General features: G+C 39.8%; 1 protein-coding gene across 1 annotated transcript in view; it reads right to left on the reverse strand.

The window, feature by feature from the left end:
* Positions 1 to 1,217: 1,217 nt before the first annotated feature.
* The window catches only part of lhfpl4a (LHFPL tetraspan subfamily member 4a), a 41,668-nt gene continuing 24,684 nt past the window's right edge, over positions 1,218 to 18,201 (reverse strand). The window contains exons 2-4 of the mRNA XM_066665276.1: positions 11,029 to 11,265; positions 6,238 to 6,254; positions 1,218 to 1,410 (exon numbers count right to left, since the gene is read on the reverse strand). Coding sequence (XP_066521373.1) covers positions 1,357 to 1,410; positions 6,238 to 6,254; positions 11,029 to 11,265 — 308 coding nt within the window. The 3' untranslated portion in view covers positions 1,218 to 1,356. The remainder of the gene's footprint in view (positions 1,411 to 6,237; positions 6,255 to 11,028; positions 11,266 to 18,201) is intronic.

Below are 18,201 nucleotides of genomic sequence, written 5' to 3' on the forward strand. Positions count from 1 at the left end.
AAAAATCAGTCTCTTGTTTTCCCTAGTTTTGCTCCTGAATGCTGTCTGGAGCTATGGTGGTCAGCTTTGTTGTGTTGTGCCATCATAGTCTCACTGATGCTTGACTCGTTGGGTCTGGGACATGTTAAATTACAACTTATCAGTGCTCCACATGTCAGGCCTGAGTAAAATGCAGCATGCAGGGCTTTTCCTCAAGACAAAATGGATGAAATAAAGAAACAAAAACCAACAAACAAACAAAACAAATGCAACAGGATCGTACCAAGCAAGAATAAATAACAATGTCTGAAATTGTTGTAACCAGAATTATTATTTTGCCAGCCACTGTGGTCAACATTTCTCTAACTGTTTATAAAGAAAGACTGAAAGAAAAACGTATACAAAAAAATGAAAGAAATGAAGCTCCAAGTGGAGAGATAAATGCTAAAAATGAAGGTAAAATAAAAAAATCTTAGGATGTTTAACCTTCAGCTTTAATGCTTTCCTCATGGTGTGGAGCTATAAATTCTGAGAAATAGTAGTTCAGATTTGATCAGGAGATAAAGACGATAAATTTGATAAATCCACTCCAGGGCATAGAAAGAATATAGTTTGGGTCGATAAATGTGTCGTGTCTGTACCCTGTCTCCATAGAAATCTATTTACAGTTGAACTACTTTTCTCTTGTTCTAGTCTCTTGTTGCTGACCACATGTACAAAGAAGGGAGTTCAAAATCTTCCAGAAAAAAGTCGATCTTCAAAATTACATCTTGTGCTGTACAAAATTTATTTATTTATTTATTTATTTTTTATAGATTTTTATTAGATTTTTGGCTTAGATTTTTTTTCTTCATCTGTGTCTCCAGTAGCACCCAAGCATTAATACATATGCATTGATTCATTTTAATGTATCCTCTTAAAGCTAGAAATTATTCTTTTTCCCATTTTAGATAAAATATGTAATTTTGAAAATAATACTGCTGTTGCAAGCATAATCATCACCGTAACATTGTCATCATATTAATAAAGTATAATAATAATAATAATAATAATAATAATAACCAATAATGTGTAAGTTTCATCATTTTCCCAGAGTTGTTGGTTTTTGTAAAGCTGATTTTTTTTGTCTTGATTTTAAATGTATTTTTTTTATAGATGTGTGTTTGTGTGTGTGTGTGTTTGTGTGTGTGTGTGTAGAATAGTTTCTCTGCTTGAAGTGTGCTCCAGGCCAGTCCTATATTACAAAGAGCTGAGCTAGCAGCTTCCTAACTGAGGTCAGAGACGCAGACCTGAGAGGAGGTGGAAAGGACTGGGGCAAAGGAAATGAAAACAGAGGGAGGAGAAGAAGAAAGAAGAAGAAGAGGAGGTGGCGTCTCTTCAGTGGAACCGCTGCACTCCAAAACGAGGATCTTTTGTGTCACGGATTTCAATCTGCAAAGGGATATGAGAGAGAGAGAGAGAGAGAGAGAGAGAGAGAGAGAGAGAGAGAGAGAGAGTCAACAGGTGGGAAATAATTATGGACAGAAGTGGACAGATTTACCCAGTCTGCATCTCAGACTTTAGTTCCTCAACAATTCAGTTTATCAGTTTATTCTGTCTTCTCCTTAAATGTAGTCAGTAAGCTAAGTCATTTTTGTTTCTTAAAGTTTGCTTCTGTAGTTTTGCACCGAAGATATGAGACTAGTGTTACTAACTATTAGGTACAATCCCCAAGGTGTGGGCAGCCTGAGGTAAAGTTAAGACAGAGAAAATAGACGATAATAAACAGTTAAATAAAAGACCATAAGAAACTAGTTTTAAGCTTACGTTTAAAGAATCTATCTCTCTATCTCCCTCTTTTGCTCTCTCTCTCACTACAATCTCAAACACACACCCTTGGCTCTTCCATCCCAGTAGATACTCAATCTCTCTCTTCCTCTCTCATAAGTGAGTTAGGTAAAGGGATACTGAGAGAGAGCGATGATCCATCTGCAAAGTGTCTTCACTGAATTGCTGTCTATTGCCTTTTCAGGTAAATGCTTTAAAACTCTTAACAGATGCCTAATTTCTGAACACATCTCTCTATGAAAACTCCAGTACACATTTCACATGCCCTGAGCACAATTCGCATTCATCTCAAAGCAATCATTTGCTCCAAATTTAGCTAATCATGTGTGCAAAAAAAAAATGCATACACTGTATACTGGTGTACAAACTGTCATGACTTATTAAAAACCTGTTTTTTCCCCCAATGGTCATTAAGGAAAGTTACAGAGAGGCTGGTTTGTTCACTAAACTGTAGCTATGTTACCAGATTTCTTCATGACATTAGCCTTGTAGCTCCAGTGCAAACCCACTGAAGCACACCTCACAAATGATGTCTCAAGAGGTTTAGGTGATGCAGGGCTGCTGTGCTAAATATATATTATACATAACTCAATTTTACTGATTTATATTAAATGCATTCCCAATATCTACAAATCAGATTATTTATCAGCATTTCCACATACATTCAAAAATGGATATTGTCATTGCAGCACAACACTCAAACAGGTGCATCCCTAGTTTTCGGTATGGACAACTGAATATCTCATGCCAGCTTCATGATTGTGAACATAACGTGATTAACTACAATGGATGGTGAGTTTAAACACCCCTCTTTTCTGTCTATTGTATGTGAATTACCAAAAGATTTGTCATTTCAAGTCACATTTGATAAAACATTAACACCTTTCAGTCAAAGTGACATAAAACGGTACCATAGGAGAGAACGATTCGATCCTCTTCTTCAGTAGGGTGCTAGGTTATAAAATATGAATGGTTCACCAGTAGTCATAATAATTTGAAATTTGTTTCATTTTATCATACATACCTTTCGTGGACATGTACAACAGAAAGTATAAGTGCGCCCCTATGGGCCTTTCAGACCTACCTTAGGCTTTCAAGAGTACAATCTTTGAGGACCCTGACATAACTGAATTCATTGCTTTTGCTGCCTTAAAACACATTGAGACAGTACACAGCACACTGCCTACAGCCAGTGCCCCTCCAGGAAAGGAACATGTCGATCTCAAGACCTGTTTGATGCCATTTCAAGCACTGTGGTCAGTGCATTCTGAGGTGGTCAACTTCTATTTATTAAAGTTTATGTTGACTAAACGTGAGGCAGTGTTTTTTTTTTCTTTAACCTGACTAAGCCACATCTATCATTGCAAGGACGCTTCATGAAAAGAACCACTACCTGGAAATAGTGCTTAGAACTGAGCAGCTTCCAGAAATAGGTGTTTTATCAAATGCCAAGCATTCTTATTATATCAAGATGTCTCAAAAGACTCACATACGTCTCAGTGACAGGACCAAGTCCTGACGGAGGTTTACTGTTTTTATGGCTTGCTGGCTTAATAATAGCAGAAGCACTTTGAGATGACTCATCAAGAAGTGCTGGCTGATTTAATGAAAACCAGCTTACGTGCACACTAATCAATCCAAGATAGCCACAGGAATGCAAGTGGACTATGATAACACAGAGGAAGATTATAACAGCTGTAATCTGCTGTATCATTAATAATGACCTGCTTAGGACACCTGTAATTCCTCATGGTTAGATGTCCCACTTGACCCAACTGATCAGCCGTACCACCAGACGGTCTCCAGATCCAGCATTCTCTCATTTAAAGATGGAAAAAAAATCAAGGAAAATAGAAACATACGGTGGAGCGCTGTGATACCACCTGGTTCACCCCTCCCTCTTCGCTCCCTAGCTCTGTGTGTTTATGGAGGCTTTGGGCCAGGTTCCCAGACGTAGTTTCCCTGCCTTGCAGGAGATCATGAGTTGGCTTGAAATTGAGATGGGACAATTTAAAGATATTAATTACCTGAGACTAGCTAAGTGTGGCAGACAGCTCAATTGTCCTTAGGCTTCGTTCAAGGGCCATTCCAGCCAAACATTGTACGACATGATCTCTGGTGGCTAAAAATTTGAATATCACTGCTGGCTCTTCTGTGAGGTGTACAATATAATGACGCAATGAGACCTTGAGATCTTATGTTTCACTTCAAAACAGCACTAACACTTTTGATATTTAAAGTGTTAGCAATAGCTTCAAAAAGTGCCTCAGAAAAACTGTAGCTCTGAACTCAGAAATAGCAACAACTGCCTTTGAACTGACTTGCTGCTATTCATGTCCCTGTCACAAAATACTAAGTGACAAATATCATTATTGCAAGGTCATTTGTAACTATAACTAAAATCATATAACATATTTTCATATATAATAGCAATATTACATCTATCCAGGAAAGAATAAGCCTAGGAAAAAATGGGCACAAACACAAATGTGAACAACTTGTGATAAGTGGGTAGATCACCACAGCCTTTCCATTCCAATCCTGACTTAGCGTTTGGCAGAAACATTTAAATTAAGATTCAGTTCCTTATAACAAACTACAGAGTTAAGATTTTCAGTTGTCAAATGGTGGCAAAATCACTTCCCTTTTGTCAAAGAACGGAATGAGCTACTAAAGCACTGAATCCGAATGGGGTGCTTTTTTATGTCCATCTGTGACGTGGATGCTGAAAGGCTAGTTACTGTTTACATTAATTCTACATTACCAAGTCTAGATCTTCTGTGAGACACTCCAATAACAGCTGGCCCATACATGTGTAATCCCAGCTTCAATATACTTAAGCTAATTACAAAATCCTTCATTACACTGAGCCGTGCTGTCGAGGGCATATCACTCTAAGTTCATAACAGTAAATTGCTCCCTCTTTAACACAAGGTGAGGGGGGAAATTAGGGAGAGGCAAATTTGAAGGGAAATCACACAGGAGAAACAGCTGAGGGAAAACTGGAGCACCACGCCGTCAGCAGCAACAAGCCACACAAGAACATTCAAATCTTTGGCTAATGCAGATTCAAGCCGCATGCTGGGACTGCATGCATTTATCTAGAGAAGGCAAATCGATTGATAGATAAATCGATCGATTAGTTTGGTTGTTTGATCTTACACTGTCCAATCGAAGTGTTGAAGCCAGATGCAGTGGCTGCTGGAAAGGAAACACCATTTTTAATATTTAATTAATAAAAACCATACCAGTCTGTAAATCACACTAGTAAGTGGAGTACACACAGTAGGTAACACATAGCATGCATAGGGAATGGACCCTATGACAGAAACTGTTTGCATATTTAAGGTTTTCCATTTTAACACTGTGACACATTACAAAATGGAGTCCTAATTTCTGGAAGACCTAACATTTTACTTGGAGCCTCCACCTACTCTAAGATATGTTAGTGTCAGTTTTGTGACTGACACAAACAAAAATGGGAATGCTTCAGCGTCTGTGTTTTATAAATGTGTAAACTGGACGTACACTAGCAAATGCCTATTTGGGTGTGTGCGTTCTTTTCTAATTGCCGTAAAGCCTAAAAGTATTCTAGGAAATTAACATTAATAAACATTTATCACTTTTGACTTTATCTGAGCTTGCAGTAGCACTATCTTCTTTACATTAATTTTTTAAAACCTGAAAATCAAATAATGTTCTTGTGCACTGTGTCTTAAATATGTTGTATTTTAATTCAATACAAAATCGCTGGACATTTTTCCCACCCGCACACTTTTAAGCATGCCTTTTTCATGTAGTCTCTTGCCTGCTGTTTGCATCACATTTCTTTTGTTTGTGCATTTACGTGTTTGTCATCTAGTAATTAAGCTGGGGGTCTTTCGCTCCCATTTGTGTCCTTTCTTCTTATACAAACGTGAACGGAAGTGTGTGTGTGCTGCCCGGGGGGCTGCTGGGTAATGTGTTGCAGCTCAACCGAACGTGTTCTCTGACCTGACACACGTGCCCTGGCCTAGACATTTGCATTTTCTGAGAGAAAGGGGGGTGCTTCAGGGTCTTAAACATAGTGCACTCCTCTGCCTGAGCCACACTAAGGCCTCTAGCGTCCACTCTGACCACTCTGGATTGCTGGAGCCGCTGCTGTGCTCACTTCAGCCAGCAGCATCTCTGAAAGGCATTGTCTGGATTGGCTAATAGCTTCATATTTACTTTGACATGGGAGTTCAGGTTTAGGCTCAGGTTTAGAAGATTTAATCTACAATAGGGGAGGTTTTAAGCAAGCTCATTGCTAAACCACCTGGACAACATGAGTGTACATACTGTCAGGAAACTACAGCATCACAACACTAATGTTCTGGAGCACAAAACCACCGCACACAGCAACATACAAGCACTGAAGCCACAGCAGCAGGGAGAGAGAGAGACACTTACCCTGGATACTGCAAAGTCTGTAAAGACAGAATAGAAGGTGTTGTTTAGTAGGGGTTGTGTGATGTGAAAGATCTGCATCAAATATTAGGGGTCAAATATCAAAGCAAATGTAATCAAATGTTAGAACTGATTTGTGAATGACTTGATTCCAATTTAGCAAATGATCCAAGCTTCGTGGAATCTCATGTTTCAGGATGGATACTTTTAAGCATGCCACACTTTTTCAACCAGAGACATTTCTGCTTTTCCCAGGCATATCAGTAATCAGATTATAACATTCCAAAATTGATGCAGTCGCTCCCAAGATCAATGCTTTGTACAGGTACATACAAATGTATGTCAAAAATACATTTGTACACATTTGCCATCCATGTGTAAACAAAGATGTGTGTAATCAAGGTGTTGTAATCCATGTTAATGCCATTTGGGTGGTATAGAGTTGGGGAGCACATTTCAAAACATGCCATTTCATTGAGATTTTAGGGACATTAGTTGGTCTTCGCTTTGGTAGTGAAGAAAAAAAAGATGCTATCCTCGGAAAGGCACTACATGCAGTGTAGTCTATTGCTTCCATTCATAAATCAGATGGCTCAAGTCCAAGTGGTGGGAGTCTATGCCATCCTCGTTTCCCAATTCCAATTGGATTTGTAGAGCCAGCGCCGTCCAAACTGCAGAGTGGGATTGGGAATCAGCAGGAGGCTCTGAGTGTGGGAGGCTGGAGAAAGAGTGGGCAGAATGACTGAATTTGGAATCTCCTCAAAATGTGGAAATGCTAAGATGTAGGCCTACGTCTTAAACAGATCTGTGCTGGAAATAAGGTAAGATATCTTTATGTTTATTAATGTATTCTGAAGGAATATAACATTACAGAAAATGGTAAAGATCAGGTACGTAACTAGTTAACTTTCCATAACTGCTGATATTTATCTTAATAATTACATTATATTACACCAGGCTGCACAGTGCTTACAACTGTAATTAAAACACTGTCTATAAAAATAAATATTAATGCACTTATATGCATGCTGTTCATGTTTTTACTTTTTTTAAGGCTTACTCGTAGACTTTGTGTAAAACATGATGAACCATCCTCCAACCATTTTTCTCTGCTTAGACAATGAAAACCAGCTTCTGTAGTGTCCGGTGACTAGCAGCATGGTGGCGCAGCAGGTAGCGTCGCAATCACACAGCTCCAGGGACTTGGAGGTTGTGGGTTCAAATCCCGCTCAGAGTGACTGTCTGTGAGGAGTTTGGTGTGTTCTCCCCGTTTCTGCATGGGTTTCCTCTCACACTTCACAAACACGTGCTGGTAGGTGGATTGGCGACTCAAAAGTGTTCGGGAGTGTGTGTCGCCCTGTGAAGGACTGGCGCCCTCTCCAGGGTGTGCTCCTGCCTTGCACCCAGTGATTCCAGGTAGGCTCTGGACCCACCGTGACCCTGAACTGGATAATTGTTTACAGACAATGAATGAATTAATGAATGTTTCCAGTATGATTTAATACTGTAATTTCATTTGTGAACCTTTTGTCTCTTAGTAAAATTGTAAATAACCACAATTTAATTACAGTATATTGAGAGTTTGATTGACCTGGATTTAAATTCTTATCAGATGAAGGCAATGTCATAACCATTTTTGTTTTCAGTAAATAAAGGAACATTTTAAGCAAAATTGACACTTTTTGAATTTGACAGACATGGCAATAATAAGTAAGGGAGGTGAGACATTTGCAAACATATATTCACTTTCCGTGGAGCCAATATTTTTCACAAATGAAGCAAACGGCCAGCGTAGTATCATTTCTCTCCTGCTCTCTCTGTCCAGGTGTGAACGCAGAGAGATGCAAGTCATGTCCAGCTGCCCCAGGAATCCCTCCAGGCTCTGTAAAAACTGTAACGAGGACAGGAAAGTGGCTCTGCGCTCATTAGCATGATGCTAATGGCCCCAGCTCGCTCTCCCTAATGTTAACGGGACGTGACTCTGTTTAGCATTTAGCACTGGTGATAGAGTCCATTGGGGAGAGATGCAGGGGGAGGGGAGACTCATCTGAAACATAGCAGTAACGATGCTGTGCTTAGGAAGGGAGATTTGATGAATTATGAAGGGCTTTTTGGAGGGAGAGAAAATGGTGAGGTTACAGCAGAGTGGATTAAAGTGAGAGAGAACAAATAGAAGCTGGGGGTGGCTTGGCAACCTGCCACCAGGTTTTTATTGATGCTGCAACACCGATTCCCTGGCTATTACAGATGCTGTGCACATAGACACAGTGCACATACAAAAAAGCACCCTGCCTGCCTTTCCCCTCGTGCTTCTCTTCTCTATGCTTTACACACTATTCCCCCTCCCTCCTAAAAAACCCTCTGATGAAACAGAATTAGCAGCTCACAAGGGGAGTGATGATGATGATGATGATGGTGTGTGTGTGTGAGAGAGAGAGAGAGAGAGAGAGAAAGAGAGAAGGCACAGCTGCAGAATGCCGAGTCGCTGGGGAGAGAGCAGCAGCCCTTCTTATCCTGCCGGAATCTGACACGTAACCATGGCAACTTCCTCAATAGAATCAGAAGGCTATGAAGGAATTGGGTGGTGATTTTTTTGTTCTCTTTTCTCCTTCAATCCCTCTTTCTTTCTTTCTTTAGACAGCTCAGCACATTCTTACTCCTTCCCACCTTTTCCTTCATTCACTGCCTCTTTTTTTCACTCCCTGCTTTTTTTTTTTTTTGGACCCCCATCAGATATTTTATCAAGATGGTAACGAAGATTATTGTAAATCATTTACCAGCATTTGAGCCCATCTCTTTTAAAATGCGGCAGAAGCTGCACAATCCTCCCTCTCGCACTGGATAGGTGACTGAAATACTGGCGCGGTGATAGAAAAGCTAGCGGGATGATGAAATCTACTTGTCACTACAATAGCAGCGCAGAGCAGTCTACCACAGAAGTCTTGCTCAAGAGAGGAGATGAAATATTTATGAACATGTGCCCTCTTATGCTTTCATGAGAGAGTCAAACTCCCTCCAACAGCCCCCCACCCCCCACCCCACCCCACTTCAGCCCACGTCCTCCACACCAGCCTCAAACATGAACATCAGTCGGCTGAGAGGAGTAAACAAGACAAGATGGAGGCGCTACCGAACAAGCCCCATCATCTCCCTGAGACCCACATTAGCACAGCAGCCATTTTGTTTGTAATTGAGGGGGTTTCCCCTTCTCCTTGAGAGAGTTGAGAGGCTCAGAAAAATTATTTCCTAGATCGGTAAGGCATTCTGTCAGATATCATCATCATTGATTACTCCAGAGCTTATGCTGTGATGCTTTGGTTGTTTACGCATTTCACATGATCATGTAAAATGTAGCTATATTTTAGCTATGAGGAGAGCATATCTGTCATCCTCGAGTCTTGTGTTCCTAGCGGCCTTTGTTCCCAGGGTCCTACGGTGCTATGGTCTTATATTCCTACTGTCCAATCTTTCCATTTCCCAGGCCCCTAAGGGTTCAGTCTCAAATACTATTAATGTTCTATGTCCCTTAGGTTTTTTTAACCAGGACTCAGATTTCTAACAGGATTCCAAGTGTTTCTGGAGCTGTATGCATGAAACGAAATGTCAAAACCAGATATTACCAGGACTTTTCCTGCCAGCCCCCTATTACAAACTCTGGGTAATGCCTAAATGAACCCCTATATGAAGGGGGATCAGGCAGTTTTCTGGAGTGAAATTATGAGTGAATTGAAGCCATGTCTCACGCACACACTAAAGGGCAACTCCGGAAAATATCCTGACCTGATTCATTAAGGAAACCCACAAAAGGGTTCCAAAAGTCATGGTTAAAATTGTGTTTCCTTTGAGTAAATAAAGGTCTTTGTGATCTTACAGATGACTTCTACTCTCCTCCATTCACTTGTAGCAGTTAACGTGTTGTTTGCTTGACTAATCAGGTTGCATGTAGTTTGGGCTAAACTACTCAAAGGTTATTGATCCAAACTAAAACCCAGAATGCTTCAGATTTTGCCTGTGTTGGGTTTTAATTAGATGTTAAACTTCAATCTTCTCATAGGCATTGGTTTGCAAAAGAAAGCTCATGAGCCCCCAAAATGGCCTCATTGTATCCCCAAGGTTGGAGCAAAAAAACAAACAAAGAAAAAAGCAAAACTGCACCATTAAATCAGCCCTGTAGACCAAACTGGGTACCACTGTTTTCTAAAGGAACACCATCATAATATCAATCTTAGATTAAATAAAGATTGTAAAAGTTCTTCCTACTGTTCCAGATTATTCAGTTTATTCCTTTTCTTAAGCAAATAACCTTCAGCAGGCTGTGATATTCTGTACTTATGCCAAGTAAACAGGTACTCACGTTCTTCCAAAGACATGTGCACAGGAAATTTCCTTGTTTTGTTCTAAGACACCTTTGTTGTTGGTCCAACCTTTCTGTCATGGGACTCCTTGGCATGCACAATAAAATCCAGTGGAAATTAGGCACATTTGCCAATTTGTTGATGTTGTTCAAGTGGAGTGCTTTTGGGGTATACTCTATATTACAAATATTGTTTTTTTTACCTGGATATGACAACATAGCCTATTCCTTTTAATGGCTTTTTATTCTTTGTGCTGTTTATAGAACTGGATTGTAGTTGCCTTAAAGATGTCAAACATAATTACTTCCTTTATAGCCTAGAGTCAGTTTTCTCTTCTATCTTGTGGCCTTTGTCATTGTTTACCTGAGCCCACCAAGCCATCTTCACAGTGTTGTATATAGGCCAAAGCATCAGGTCATTACTGGTAGTGACATCTCACCTTTATTGTCAGCCTTGACTTCATCTTGTAGGAAGTCACTCTGGCGGTTTCCGAGGACGAAGGCGAGGAAGGAAAGGATGAGAGCGTCCAGGATGCCGATGATGGCCAGAATGTAGGCCCAACGTACCGAGCAGTTCCCCAGTGTGTACTTCCCCGTCTCCTCTCCACACATGTCCCGAATCACCTCTGCGTCCCAGCCATCCGGGAAAATCATACAGCCCAACACCAAACACACAGCTAGTGAGTGAGTGAGTGAGTGAGAGAGAGAGAGAGAGAGAGAGAGAGAGAGAGAGAGAGAGAGAGAATGTTATCCAAACAGACAAAATGTGATCTAAGGAATCAATATTTTTAATTTCATAAAACTAACTTCCAAGTAATGTAACCTTAATTAATACCAGAGGGCTATAGGTCCTTCATTTCAGTCTTGATTGTAATAAACTAGGAAGCTAGGAAACTAAGGTCAATTTGAGATGTGTTCACAGTGAGCTATAGATAATTCTAAAATGACAAACAATGCTATTTAAAGACACTCTCCAGAGAAAATCAAGTTCTTAGCCTTGTTAGCATGACCATGATGCCTTTTTTATATACTAGAAGAAGCACTGTGTGCAAAGTAAGCAGTCAACAACATGGCTTAGCATTTCAGCTTTGAAACTGCAATCTTTTACATTTTAAACCTAAGAAACTAATCTCATCAACCTGAAAAGTGGGACTTTTGAACTGCAGACAAGCAGTAGAGGAAAAAGTGGAGATAGAGGAGTGAACTAATTTGAGCATGCATATTGAATTGAATGCAGTATGAAGGTGAAAGTTTTGTGTGATGTCTAAGCCATTTTTAAAGCATTTGTAACCGCTTATCCAATTCAGGGTCGCGGTGGGTCCGGAGCCTACCCGGAATCACTAGGTGCAAGGTGGGAATACACACTGGAGGGAGCGCCAGTCCTTCACAGGGCAACACACAATCATACATTCACTCGCACACTCACACTTACGGACATTTTCATGTCGCCAATCCACCTACCAACTTGTGTTTTTTGGACCGTGGGAGGAAACCAGAGCACCAGGAGGAAACCCATGCGGTCACAGGGAGAACACACCAAACAAACTCACGGGTCCCTGGAGCTGCTCCCTTAGTGACAGCGACACTACCTGCTGTGCCACCAGGCCGCCCCCAGGTTATAAATAAAATTTTGAAAAGAGACATCATTATATTTCCATCTTAAAAAGAACAAATTTAAGCAGCAATTTATTTTAATTGAAAAAGTGGAATTAACACAGTGATAGGAGGTTCATGAGTTATAAAATGCCCTCTAGAACACAAGGATAGAGAGAAATTTTGGATACATCCAATCCTTTTATTTTAATAAAAAAAGTACTTTAAAAAAAGTTTATAGAAAAAGTTGTTTGTAGTGCTTTTCTTTGTGTTTGATTAGATGTATAAAGAGAGAGGACACAAAACACCATGTCTATAGAGAAAACACATTATTGCTGAGTGGGGGCTCAGAACAGAACAGTGTGCCATAAAGGCCTGACACAGCAGCAGCCCCACCCCTGAAGCACAGACCCACAGAGTGCAAAGAAGAGTACACATCAGTCCCTAACACACACACACACACACACACACACACCAGCCAAATATCCCTGATCAGCCAAAACTACTCCTTCCATCAGTGCTGCACCTGCATCCTTTTCAAACATGCGGCATTGTTTTTCACTGGATCTGCAGAAACAGTCCTCAAAGTGTGGTATATGATGTTTGCAAAAGCTAGATCACACTTTCACTCACAGTGAAAGGTCACGTAAGGGATATTCCATTGCAAAACAACATTATTTTAGGAGCCTAAGAGATTAATAAAATGCTCTATGTATCCTAAGCTGAGAGTTGTGATACAATTGCATTTATCAGTTTAAGCTAAATTCAAACCACAAGCTGTAGTATGCATTGATTGCAGCATGTAGAAAGCATATGTAGTATATAGCATACATTGTTGTCCAATATGTATTTGGGGCAACAGTGGCCTCAAGCTTATATAAGAACCTTAAAGTAGTAGAAAATGATGGGGGCAGCAGGGGGGGCGGGAGGTACAGCCCTATCTCGTCCCTCAACATTCATGGCTGAAGTGCCTTTGAGCCCCCATCTGCTCCCTGTCTAATTGTGTGTGTGTGTGTGCGTGTGTGTGTGTGTGTGTGATTTCACTACCACAGATGTGTTAAATCTGGATTCTCAGGTTCCTTGGGGGAATGAATATATTTCTTTTCTCCTAGTATGACACGTGAGTTGTTATGTAGTAAGTAGAATGCAACTGTAATCTGTAGTATGCATCTCTAATAGTATGTATTACGCACTGTGGTGTAGTATGCATTTTGTACATGTTATGTATTTTTAAAATGAAATCCCACTCAGTTCTAATTATTCAGCTTTGAAATGTTATATTATACAACCTGCTATTTTAAGCGACTGAGGGAACATAATGAAGCCAATGCCACAAGGTTCTGACCGACAGAATAAAGAATTTGCAGCGGAAATCAGGAGGGACAACCCGTGTTTAATACTGACCATCAAATGAATGAGGGTTTCTGGGGAGGAGGCTTCATTTTACTGATGCTGCAACATGAGTCTACAGAGAACATGCCACTACTGATTAGTTATAGAAGGAGAAACAGAGAGATCTGATCTTAAACAAACTCCCATCATGAAACTCACAAGGCAGAGACAACAGCTCAAGGGTTTTAAAGCAAAACATACGCCCTTTCTCCCAATTTGCTTAAACAAACACAGTGCAATATAGTGCAATTTTTAAGCTCATGTGAATCTTTAAAAGATGAGTTTACAGTTAACGTGAAGCCATAGCCACAGCGCACTGCTAACGTTTCTATTTAACAAAATCTGAAAGGAGCAATGAACAACTGAGCTGGATAGGAGGCCGAAAGACATCGTTTTAAAAAGGCAACAATTTCTTATTTCTTAGTTCACTTACTCTTAATAATTCAGAGCATTTACTCAATAATGGAGTTAATACTGGTATTCATGTATACATTATGTGCATTTTTAATCAAGAATTTTCCATGAAAGTTCCATGTATTTTTGTTTTCAGTTTGTTTTCACATACACTGTGGTTAAATAAAGCAGACTCTCATAGGATAAAACTGAGGAATGTTTAATAGAACAGAACTGAATAGAACATAACTTTGATTTGAACTGAATTCAACATATAAATTACAACAGAACTGAATAGAGGTCAGAATAGAAATGAATACAACAGTGGAACAGACTTCCTGAAAAAAACAACTTTGCAGAACAGAACAGAACCAATAGAATATAGCAGAATTAAAGATAATGCAAGAGAACTAAAGCTTGTTGTTCAACTAAGCCTCACAGAACGTTACATCAGATGAAAGATAATGAGTTACAATGATATATCTCACTTTTCCACTAATTAATGTATGCCTGTCCTTTGGGCTTGTGTTTTTCTAGATAAAAGGGTGAACACACACACACACACAGTTCAATTAGCGCTCGACACAGAACATAATCATCCACATACGTCAATACAAACATCACCTGCGCACATGAAATAGCTAACTTCTGTAAGCACATGTGAACTTAGACCAGTAAATGTTAAAGTGAATTCTTTATTTTCATTAGAACACATACACAACTCGTGGTATCATCAAATTAGTGAGGCCTAATCATCTGGCACTTAACACACAAGATGAAGCAGTTTACCATTTTGAGAGTGAAACCGTTGCATTTTAGTGTGTTTTCTAATGACCATTTCAATCATTTCACTCAAGTGGAAGTGGAATTTAAGAAGGGTCAGGAAACCTCACAGTGGTTGCTATGACGCAGAGCTGAAGCTGGTGCCACCACACACTCCTCTTACCCATAAGTCCTGGGGCTGTCAAATCCTCTTTCTCTCTGGTGTATTCCACAAGGCTGCACATGAATAGCTTTGAAAGAATGCCGTTTATGTTTATACTGAAATGCAACATTAATGGTCACTGATGTGAAGTAGCAAAATGCTCTCTGCTTATACAGTGATGGTCATAAATTTTAAATTAAAATTAAAATGAAAACTTAATCATGATGGATTTGCACTTTCCTGAATAGTTCCTAATCATAATGCTTGTATATTAATGAGTGAAAGAATATAAATTAACATTAACATTTAATTGCTTACTACTTTCTTGAGTTAAATTTGTATTATGTAACAATGCTGATAACATCTGTACAGCTTTGATTACAACACTGATTTTGGAGTTTCAGCATATACTTCAGAGCAAAAGGATTAAATAAATAAATAAATAAATAAATAAATAAATAAATAAATAAATAAATAAAAGTTATTATAATTCAGTTAAAAGGACAACACAGTGGTGCAGCAGGTAGTGTCGCAGTCACACAGCTCCAGGGACCTGGAGGTTGTGGGTTTGATTCCCGCTCCAGGTGACTGTCTGTGAGGAGTTGATGTGTTCTCCCCGTGTCCGCGTGGGTTTCCTCTGGGTGCTCCGGTTTCCACCCACGGTCCAAAAACACACGTTGGTAGGTTGATTGGCGACTCAAAAGTGACCGTAGGTGTGAGTGTGTGAGTGAATTTGTGAGTGTGTGTATTGCCCTGTGAAGGAGTGGCGTCCCCTCCAGGGTGTATTCCCACCTTGCGCACAATGATTCCAGGCAGGCTCTGGACCCCCCGCGACCCTGAATTGGATAAGTGGTTACAGATAATGGATGGATGGATGAATTCAGTTAAAATATTTTTAAAAATCACTTCCGGTGCTGACAGATTCTGGATGAATTACGTCCACTGGAGTTACATTTATCTTTTACAGATTTACAAAATTTGGACCTTAGACAGAGGTGGTTCACAATATATGGGTTTTTTTTGCTTTGTGTGTGTGTGTGTGTGTGTGTGTGTGTGTAATGAAAGCCTGCATGATTGTGTTTAGGCTGAAAGTTTCAAAACAAGTTTGCTTACACCACTGGGGTTTTCATTTTATATAAAAGTGTTTTATTCTGTTCTGTAAATTTAAAAAATATCTGCCCATAAATCTGGCTTTTTTATGTTAAACATTTTTTTTGGTCGAAACTTTGTAGGTAGATTGACCAGAGGAGGATTTTTCCCCACTTGTGAGCCTTGATCCCTCCCAAGGGTTCTTCCTCAGCTCTGAGAGAGTTTTTCATTTTCACTGTTGCCCCTAGCTTGCTCACCTGGTGGGTTTTTCATTTCATGTTAAAGCTTTGTCTTTACTTTAATTCTGTGAAAATATCAGTTGTAAAAAGTGCTATTCAAATAAATTTGATTTGATGTGATTTGGATTGTACATACGGTGAATAGAAATTTTGGGCCATATTTAGTCTAATATAATTTGAATAACATTTTTTAAAAATCATTTGTACTGTGGAAACCTCTAATGGAGAAAATAGAATGAGGAACTAAGTGTGACTATTTGATGTGTATGACTTACATACTCATACACTGCTATCTCCGGTGTTTGAACAGCAGTAAGACTGCTCTGGAGAGGGAGGCCCACAGAGACTGTTTCTGCCTCAGCCTAGAGCACTGTCCCTGGGGAGTCAGTCGATGGATGTTTCCTTCTGCAGGGAGCTGCTGTGGCTGATGACAGTGTAACCGAAAGCCAGTGATAACGACTGGCTTTTCTATGTGTATGTATGTGTTCTTGTTAAAATGACTCTTTCGTGTCCTTAGTTGCTGTGCGCGTCTCATTGCTCCTGACTTTAGAGTGCATGAGCAAAGTCAAATTTTGTTGACAGCAGGGTAACAGGGTTGGTTCCGGAGTAGAATATGCAATTTTATGGTAACCCATAAATTGATGGCAGATTCCTAAATGTTACGGAGTATTATCTGCAGAAGGAGACAGCTTTACCCACTACCTCGACCGCATGATACACTAATTACCCTCATTATTAAAAACAACCAAATAATAAAACAATAACAACAACAACAACTGGTGTTGTTACTTGATGTAAGATGTGATAACTAAGAAATAGAAAGAAGTGGGTTTTGTTTACAGTAGTTTACACTTCTGTAACCAAAAGTTCCCAACCTAAACACTGTACCTTTGACCTTGTAATTGACCATTTACAGAACTATAATTGATAAGCCTCTCAGCCTGCTAACATCAACTCTAAATTTTTTTCGTTCTTCTGTCCAGCAAAGGAAAAACTTCCACAGACCTCCCCACAACACACATACAGTGAGAGTAGCATTGGCAGTGAATTGGTCAGAATTTCTATGCTAGGAAATAGGGTTAAGCTGCAGAGGGTGTTTGTGACACAGAGTAACAAACCAATGAGGCATGTAAAGGCAGAATAATACACACATACACAAACATGTAAACACACACACACACACACACACACACCACAATCAGACAAACACCCAAGACATGGCTACAGCCGTGAGTCTAACAGTTTTTTCTACTTGCTGTTCCAAACCCACAAAAACACACACATGCACAAACATGAACACACAGTTGTGCAATACCCTAGGGCCTGTGAGCGTGTGAACAAGAGGACAGGCTTGTGTGTGTGTGTGTGTGTGCATGTGTGTAATCCTGTTTCTCTATCTTGATTTGGCCTCAGGTTGGAGATCAGTGCTGAACTGATTCTATCCTTACTCTTCTCTTTGATGTCCTGATTCACTCCATCTTGATCCTTGTTTTCTCAACACACACACACACACACACACACACACACACACACACACACACACCTTTCTCCCCCTCCTGCCATCTCGCTCTGTCGTTATATATGAACATACCCACATAACTGTGTACATTAGTGTGCACATGCACTCCGATTCCCCCCTGTTACTGACATAACACAATACACAAAAAGGCCTAAACAAATCAGTATCCTAAATATTACAAAAGCCATAGCCATTAGGGGATACTGTTGTGATGAAGGTGTCTACTTGGTCTGCAACTATGTTTGGGAAGCTGAAAAAGTAACATTGACATGAGAGGACAAGTTTCCCAGGAGAACACAAATCAAAGCATCACATTACATTTGATGGCTTGCTTTCTTCACATAATGCATCCTGGTGCCAGTCCCACAAGAGATTAATGGACTGTTTACATTGTTAACAACAAACAAACAAACAAACAAAAACATGAATAATCAGGGCAGGCCAACTTCTTCAATAGTTTGAA

The sequence above is a fragment of the Hoplias malabaricus genome, chromosome 3 (assembly GCF_029633855.1).
Source record: "Hoplias malabaricus isolate fHopMal1 chromosome 3, fHopMal1.hap1, whole genome shotgun sequence".
Classification (NCBI taxonomy): Eukaryota; Metazoa; Chordata; class Actinopteri; order Characiformes; family Erythrinidae; genus Hoplias; species Hoplias malabaricus.